We start from the raw sequence: 9473 nt of genomic DNA on the forward strand, positions 1-9473 counted from the left end.
AGAACTCTTTCATCTCTTTTATACTCCTGACTATCAGATATATACTGTGATTCTTCTAAAATAAATTACAGGACCAAATAGAAGACTGACAAAATAAGTAGGCAACCATATTTAAAATGGAACAATGCATATATAAAAAAAAAAAAACAACCTGGAGGTGGGCAGCATAAATTTCACAGGTTGTTTTAAACAAAATCTAGTATGTCTTATACATGAATCCTTCCTAAAATGAAAAATCTATGTTAAGTGGCCTCACTTATGAAGGGTTGCTGCTTTTTCTGTTCAAATATAATTTACATTTTTAAAAAATAGGAGCTTTTTCTCTCCTTTTGAGACCTACCTCCCCTGAAGATAACAGGTTGTTAAGATATTCCAGAAATGCCTCATCTTTTATTTCATTGTCAGTAAAGATGAAGGTGATACCTTTTCCATCAGCACCAGCAACTTTGTACAGATATTTTAAATCATCTGTTAGATTATTCACATTATAAGACCTAAAAAAGGTGATAGGAAATTTAAAATTAAAAATTTTATATATATAATATATATATATATAATTCTATTTATATATATATAGTCATAAGTGTTTCAAAAGACAATATAACCCATGATAAGAGTGTACTCTGCACCTGCTCCAAGAAGTATTAAATAAGCTTAGCTGCTAAAAAAAAACACAGAGGTTAGAGTGAAATAGTTGTATGTTATCATTCAAAGCAAGTATGTTTTATTTAACTTGAGAAGGGAGAAATGGGAATTTACTAGAAGTGACTCATGAAGAGTAATTAAAAATTCAGATAGGAACTTTATTCTCAGCAAGCTGACAGTCTTCCACAACAGATTTTGCCCCAAGTGAATATATGTAAAATATTTAAAACTAATCTGAAACTTGGATGAGTGTGGATTGGTAAGAAAGTCAAGATAAATTATAAATAAAATTAGCGATAAATTATATATAGTGGTAATTTGTGTATCTCATTAAGTGGCTAAATACAGAGACAGCCTACAGAAGAATATGCATATGCAATGTGATATAAATAATTGAAATGTTACAATTATGTAGTTACAGATTATGACAAGAAGATCTTAGTCTTTGCTTTTCTGTTTACTGTTTCCTGTTGAATCTACATGCTCTTGGAGATGAGGTGATGTGCAGAAATAAAGCAGACATTTTCTGAAGTGTTGTGCATAAATCCTCATGAGTAAATTAACAACACAGACATCTTCACTTGAAGGAGGTTGTACAGTGCAAGTCACAGGGAGTTTCGTGTAAGCCATAGATTCTAGCGGAAAGACTACCAGCATTCGAACCAGAAGGACCTGCGTTCAAATCCCCATTCTGCAGCTTTGGAAATGTTCCTTTACATTTCTCAGCTTCTGTTTCCTCCTCTGCAAAATGAAGATAGTATCTGTTTGTAAAGGCTGTTGTGGGCATTAGAGATGATTTGGCTTAAGTGCACTGGAATGAATAAAGAGCTGATTTTAAAGTGGAGAAGCAGCTACCCCCTTCTGAGGGACACTACAGTAACATGTCTTGTAGACTTGGGCAAGAGGAACTCCACTGAAAGGAGAATATACATGCCTTTTAAAATAATTGCCAAGGGGCACCTGGATGGCTCAGTGCGTTGAGCCGTGCTGCCTTCGGCTCAGGTCATGATCTCAGGGTCCTGGGATGGAGTCCCGCATCGGGCTCTCTGCTCAGCGGGGAGCCTGCTTCCCTCTCTCTCTCTGCCTGCCTCTCTGCCTACTTGTGATCTCTGTCTGTCAAATAAATAAATAAAATCTTTTTTAAAAAATTAAAAAAAAATAAAATAAAATAATTGCCAAGCAGGGGTGGACATTCGTTAGGAGAAACTGGTAAGATGGCTTGCTGAGATGTAGTTTGGCTTCTGGAAACCACTCTGGATTTTTTCCTCCCCGCCTTGCCTTTTCTGCTCATTCTCCATTGCAAGCAAGTCCCCTTCCTCTATGTTGGGAGACCCCAGCATTCTTCCTTCAGTCATCTTTTCTTCTAGCTACACACCCTACTCGTACTCCTTATTACCTTGTATGTATTCACTCCAGTGAGACATCTGTGCTGACATTTCTAGGACCCACTCCTGAACTCCACACCCATGAACTATGGAAAACGTGTGCTCAAACATTTCACTCTCCCCATGTACTGACTGAATTCTCCTTTTACCCGCCCCCCCCCCCCCCCCCCCACAAAACTGTTATTTTGTTCAACAGATAGTTTTACGGTGTCGGTTAAAAGTACCCACTTGATAGTAATGGTAGATAAGACAAAGGTTACGATGGTCCATCCGCAGGTTGCTTACAGCCCAGTGAAAGAGACAGAGGACTGAACAAGCATTTTTAGAGTGCAGTGTGATAAATACCACTAGAGAGACTAGGTGTGTCCTTCTAGACCTTATTTCCTCTTCTTTACCCCGTATCCAATCAGTTACTAAGTCCTACCAATATACTAGGGACTATGAGGTCCTATTTCAAATTTCCCCTCTGACTCCACTCTACTCCCATCTTCCCTGCTGTTTTAAAATGTTTCCAGGATTTGTTTCGTCAGGTATGGTAAGAGACACAGACATGGAAAGGACTGCCATGAAGATAGAAGCTTATACTCACAGACACCAAGAAACAGGAGGGGATATTTCGCACCACATAGGGCTGCCTGGGGAAGCACCAGGGTCAGTCAGGAGGTGGAAGGAGTGAGAGGAACCATGGGGAAGCACCAGGATCAGTCAGGAGGTAGAAGGAGTGAGAGGAACCATGGACAACAGCCTTAACTGTGGTTTCCATGAGAAAGTCAAAGGTAGGCAGGCTAAGCAGATTTAGGACTGGCTTGTTTGAATCATTTCAATGGACTCTGGGGCACAGATGCTGTCCCTAGTTATTGGTCCTTGACTCTGGGGTGATTAGGGCAGAGCAATACTGCTTCCTGGCAGAGAAAGCCAGATAGATGGGGTGGTTCCGAGTAGGACCTCTGGACTGGTTGGTTTACCTACGGGTAAACTTGCCAAAAAATCCCCACAAATGTTTATCAATAGCACAACAGGTAACAAATTGTGGTAAAATGTGAGAAAGTGGAGTTCTGTCCAGCAACAAGAATGAACAAACCATGGGTACATGCAGCACCATGGATGAAACCCCCAAACACTATGCAGGCAATACAAACTGGATCCAAGAGTCAATCCCATAGCATTTGATGGATAGAAAGCTCAAGAATAGGTAAAACTAAGTGGGTCTAGAAGCCAGAGTATGATTAAACTTAAGAGAGTAATGACTGGACAACCCTTGAGGGGTACTTCCGGGGTGCTGATATTTTAGTTCTTCATCTGCAGACTGACAACTGAGGTGTACGTACTTTGTGACATCCATGATTTCTGTACATTTACTTAAATAAGTTATACTTACATAAAAAGTACTGGAACAAGCCATTTGCTGTCTCAAAGAACTGGCTTGCCCTGGGAGGGGCAGTCAGCAAGACCCCAGTTCCAGAGCATCAAGAAAACAGAAAACAAGAAAATACAGTCAACACTCTGGTAAACTGGAGGACTGTATGTCTCACCTAAGGAGGCATTTTGTTCAGACCCAGCCACCTGGGAACGTAGGCACAGTGTTGCCAGATCTTCCAACTGTGTGAAAAGAAGTCCGAAATCCATTTTATGTGAAATCTCCCAATTTTTAAATGTTGACAGCTGATTTAATTTAATTAATCTCTAAATATTTAATGCTTTATATTTTTTTAACATTTGTACCTTACTAAATTTTTTTATCTATTTGGCAGCAGAGTAGTTTGTATAAATTATTAATTTAAAAAGTGACCTAAAATTTAGAAGGAACTACAAAAGGCCAAATTTTCAAGACAATCCTGAAGAACAACAAAATTGTTCAAAATATATTAAAACTACAGTAATTACAACAGTTGGTAATAGTACAAAGAGAGATAAATCAGTGGAACAGACTATAGTCAAAGACGTGATCAGTTGATTGATGGGGAAGCAAAGACACTGAAATGTGTCAGGAAGAACATGACCTTGTCAATAATGGAGTTGAGAGTGATTGGATATCTATTTCTATATCTTAACTCTTACCTCAGATTTTATAAGAAAATAAATTCTAGGTGGGTTATAGTTCTAAATGTAGAAAGAGCACATTTTGTTTGTAAATGCGAAGGAAATCACAGGCGCTATCTTCATAGGTAAAAAAGGTAAACAAATATTTTTTAACAGAATACAAAGAACACTAAAAGAAAAAAAATTTGGTAACTTAAGTTGGCTAATTGAACGTAATAAAAAATGTAATTTAGACATAAAAACATAATAATAATAATAATAAAAGTAAAATCTACTAAGGGGTACGTAGCTCAGGTGGTTAAGAATCTGCCTTCAGCTCAGGTCATTATCTCAGGGTCCTGGGATCGAGTTCCAAGTGGGGGCTCCCAGCTCAGCTGGGAGTCTGCTTCTCCCTCTCCATCTGCCCCTCCCCCCACTCATGCACATGTGTGAGTATGCTCCCTCGCTCTTTCTCAAATAAATAAATAAAATCTTAAAAAAAAAAAAAAAAGTAAGATCCACCAGGAGTGAAAAGGCAAGCCAATGACTTGGAGAAGATACATGCAATATACATTCTGACAACAGAATTAGATCTAAAACATATAAAGAACTCCTAAAAATCAGTAAGAGAAAGAATCACATCCTAACTGGGGAAAAAAATAAGCAAAGGACATAAGACAGATCTGTCCAAACAGCCAGTAAGTTCTGAAAATGGGTTCAACATTAGCCATGGGAAATGCAAACAGAAGGCACCGAGACATAGCACTACACATCCACCAGCACTGCTCAAGCGAGAAAGACTCACGGTGCCGAAAGCGCTCCTGGATGCAGAGCAACTGAAACCCTCATGAACTGCTGGTGGAAGTGTAGGTGGAACTACTGTGGAAAACAACTCCTCAGGGGGACGAACACTAAATATATGTCCGCTCCACACCCAGCCGTTCTAGCTCCAGAAGTGTACTCAGTCATGAGCAAGAATACTCCTTACAGCTCTACTTGCCAAAAAATCCCCACAAATGTTTATCAATAGCACAACAGGTAACAAATTGTGGTAAAATGTGAGAAAGTGGAGTTCTGTCCAGCAACAAGAATGAACAAACCATGGGTACATGCAGCACCATGGATGAAACCCCCAAACACTATGCAGGCAATACAAACTGGATCCAAGAGTCAATCCCATAGCATTTGATGGATAGAAAGCTCAAGAATAGGTAAAACTAAGTGGGTCTAGAAGCCAGAGTATGATTAAACTTAAGAGAGTAATGACTGGACAACCCTTGAGGGGTACTTCCGGGGTGCTGATATTTTAGTTCTTCATCTGCAGACTGACAACTGAGGTGTACGTACTTTGTGACATCCATGATTTCTGTACATTTACTTAAATAAGTTATACTTACATAAAAATTTAATTTAAAATATACGCCAAATTGTCATATTTTTTAAGTGAACATTTTACTTCAGAGAAATTAATTATAGAAAAAATGTATTTCTGGGTTTTGTTTCACCTTACCTGGTTAATGTAATCTGAAATATTTGATAACCAGCTATAAAGGAGGCCAATCTCGAAAGACTTTGTTTTCCTGAACCACCAACACCCACCAGCAACGCATTTCCACAGGATGTTCGAACTATTCGTGAAATCTGTTTGGGAATAAAACGGTATATATTTACAAATAGAATTCAACTGTTCACATTTTCTTGCCCTACATGAGTCAAAATTTTGAATGCACGCGTGCAGACTACATTGGACTTTTTCCTTTAATGGGATATGTCAGAGTTTTTTAAAGTTATGCCTCCTATTGATTTAGTCAACTCAAATTCTTTCCTTGCCTATCATGAAAGAGAGAACAAATTGGCTTTCCTATCTCCTATTTCAAAGCCACTTTCTCTGTGCGTGTGTCTGTGTGTAATTTTTAATTTTATTTTTTTCGGACACAAAGCCTGATGGAGCTACTCTTCCCAGTCCACAGAAAGGTTTGGATTATCCGCTTGTTATTCAGTCTAACACACTAACCTAGATAGACACCCTGCTCTACAATGAATATTACCTCTATTGTATCTCTGCCAATGAAAAAAATTTTAAGTACCCAAATTCTACTTACAAGAAAGGCAGGAAGGCATTTGTAGAAAACGACTTAGACTAGTCTTGTGTTGCTTTTCTATGGCTAATTTCCTTGATCAGGATAAGACTGGAATTGTGGCTCACATCTTACACAGGCCATTGAAGACATTGCTAAAAACTGCCTTTTACATTAATGCCACTGATTAAGATGAAAGTCTAGTTGGATCACTAATTTCATTATCATCACTAAAAAGCTTCTTTTTTTAAAAAAATGGAAATTTGACAGATGGCAGATAGTAACACAGTGGTAGGTATTAATTCTATCATTATATTTTTTAATATGTTAACCACTTGGGGGGGTCCCAGGCCTCCGAGACCTTGTCACAGTGAGTATGCAATAGTTACTTGTGACGTGGATAGATGTGAAACAGCCCTAGGACATCTGGAAATTCACCAATGTTGGGGAAGACAAAGTATAATAAACACAGAACAAACTGCCTCTTTATCAAACCTCCTGACACTGTGTTCGGACTTCCCGTAGAAACTCCTTTTCAATCTACACATGATACAAACGGCTCCTTTGGGTGTTGTTATCTAATTGGTTTCTGTTTTTATACCAGTCCTGTGCTCTTTCCTCATCAGTTTGCCCATGATCTGTAAGCCAATCATGAAATTGACATTTTTAAAAGCATCAACTTTTCCGTTACAGGGAAGGGAACAGGATTCCCATTATACCAAAATACAGTTGGACTACATGTTCACAGGGTTCTCTAGCTTACTTTCTAGAAAGGAAAAACTCTGGACATGTCAAAAGCTCTGAATACAAAAACCCATCAATTTGTCCTTGAAAAGCATCTGCTGTCATGTAGATGGATTCAGCTAAGGGTTTTCTGATTAAGCCTTTGTTTTCTAAGACAGTGAACAACCCAATCTACAGACATTCTTCTATACACTGCCTGAAACTACATATTTCTTCTCTCAAAACATCTGTCTATGCAATTTACCCAGTTTTTACATGATCTACTTATATCAACATATAGTCAATAGTTAGAACCTTAATAAGATGAGTCATTGCATCTTTAAAAAACACTAGATCAAGAGATGTTCCTCTAATGATTTCATTGAACTGTCTCTGGTAGAACTGGAGTTTTTCAGACAGGAAGTCAAAGGATGGGACCTGTGGAAAAAGAGAGAGAGAAAAATATTTAAGAGCCAAAATCTATGAAAGCAGCAATTGTAAAGGCTCTCAAAAGTAATTCTAAATTTTTTTTAAACCTAATGGAGAGGTGCATTGGTGTCTCATTTAGGTTAGGTTAAGTGCCAACTCTTGGTTTCAGCTCAGGTTGTGATCTCCAGTCGTGACCTCCAGTCGTGAGATCAACCCCTGCATCAGACTCTACACTCAGCGTGGAGTCTGCTTGAGACTCTCTCCCTCCTTCCTCTTTCCCTTCTGCTCCTCCCCTCTCTTGCACTCACTCTCTCTCAAATAAATAAATAAAGTCTTTTTTAAAAAGATTTTATTTATTTATTTATTTGACAGAAAGCAAGAAAGGGAACCCAAGCAGGGAGAGTGGGAGAGGGAGAAGCAGGCTCCTTGCTGAGCAGGGAGCCTGATGCGGGACTCCTCCCAGCACCCTAGGATCATGACCTGAGCTGAAGACAGACGCTTAATGACTGAGCCACCCAGGGGCCCAATCAATTAAGTTTTTTAAAAAATAAAAATAAAAATCTAATGGACTTCCAAACATCTTTCGTGGATTGGTTGACTATAAGTTACTTCCATTATCAGAGGTCTGAAACTTAACAGCATTAGCTGGTTGCCAGCATGAAATCATTCCTTGACCTTCCCCTTCAGAAACCCCAGTGCCAACTCCCACCCATGGGAACTACCATTGGAATGTAACAAATATTTCTGTTTGTATTTGCTTTTTAATATTGTTTATGGATTTTAAAAAAACACACAGAAGTTTTACATCATTGATGTAGTCAAACAGTTTTGAAGTAAATACTTTGTTTTGTAAATATTTTCTCTCCCTTTAATTCTTTGACCTACATGCACTTCAGAATTACTTTGTTTGTGACCCTGCTTAAAAAACCTTTTGGGGGACATGTGCATGGAGCAGTCAATTGGGCATCAACTCTTGCTTTTGGCTCAGGTCATGATCCCAGTGTTGTGAGATTAAGCCCCACATCAGCTCTGCACTCAGCACTGGGTCTGCTTGGGATTCTCTCTCATGCTCCCTCCGCTCCTCCCCCAGGTTCTCACTCTCTCTCAAGTAAACTAAATCTTGAAAAAAAATCCGTTTGGGGGGGCACCTGTGTGGTTCAGTCAGCTGGGCCTCTGAGTCTTGGTTTTGGCTCAGGTCATGATATCAGGGTCCTGGGATTGAGCCCCAATTTGGACTTTGTGCTGAGCGTGGAACCCACTTAAGATTTTGGGTGGTTCAGTTGGTTAAACATCTGCCTTCGTCTCAGGTCATGATCCTAGGGTCCTGAGATCAAGCCTCACATCAAGCTCCCTGCTCAGTGGGGAGCCTGTTTCTCTCTACCTCCTGCTCATGCTCTCTCTCGCTCTCTCTCTCTCTCTCTCTCTCTCAGAAAAATAAATAAAATCTTTTTAAAAAAAAAAAGATCCTCTCTCCTCCTCTCCTTCTGCCTATCCCCTCCACCCACACAAGCATGCATGTGCACGCTCTCTCTCTCTCTCTCAGAGGGAAAAAAAGTCCTTTTGGAGTCCTGTTCAAACTTCATGAAATCTATACATTACCTATACATTAATTATACATACCTATACATTAATTTAAGGAGAATGATGTGTTGACTTAAACAAGTCAAGTTTTATCATGTTTATCCCTAGATGTTTTACATACTTGTTGCTGTTAAATGAAGTACCTTCCTATTATAGTTTCTTTCGCACGATTGTTGGCAAGAGTTGGCAATCTTTTTCTGCAAAGGGCAGGATTAAAGCTCGGTGGCCCATATGGTTTGTTACAATTATTCCCCTCCACCCTCATAGTGCAGAAGTGGTCCTGGGCCATAAGGAAACAAATCCACATGGCTGGGTTCCAATACAACTTTGCCTATGAATGCTGAATTTGAATGCCATATAATTTTCACATGTCCCACCATATTCTTCTCCTTTGGATTCTTTTTCCACCCATATAAAAAATGTAAACACCCTACCTAGCTCACAAATTTCACAAAGCACAGGCAGAGGGCTGGATCTGGCCCAACAACCATAACTTGCCAGCCTTCCACATCAAGGAAGTTACTGAGTTTTATATTTGTATCACACTTGTTCATCTTACTGAACTGTTAGTAGTTAAAACAGATGTTCAGTTCTTTTCTATTATATTAAGAGA

General features: G+C 39.1%; 1 protein-coding gene across 5 annotated transcripts in view; it reads right to left on the minus strand.

The window, feature by feature from the left end:
* Positions 1 to 9473, minus strand: part of DNAH8 (dynein axonemal heavy chain 8) — a 352138-nt gene that overhangs the window by 129388 nt on the left and 213277 nt on the right. For all 5 annotated transcript variants that reach the window (XM_047734783.1, XM_047734782.1, XM_047734781.1 and 2 more), the window contains 3 exons: positions 7166 to 7288; positions 5560 to 5690; positions 341 to 494 (listed from right to left, as the gene is read on the minus strand). In XM_047734783.1, coding sequence (XP_047590739.1) covers positions 341 to 494; positions 5560 to 5690; positions 7166 to 7288 — 408 coding nt within the window. The remainder of the gene's footprint in view (positions 1 to 340; positions 495 to 5559; positions 5691 to 7165; positions 7289 to 9473) is intronic.

This window comes from Lutra lutra, chromosome 6 (assembly GCF_902655055.1).
Source record: "Lutra lutra chromosome 6, mLutLut1.2, whole genome shotgun sequence".
Lineage (NCBI taxonomy): Eukaryota > Metazoa > Chordata > Mammalia > Carnivora > Mustelidae > Lutra > Lutra lutra.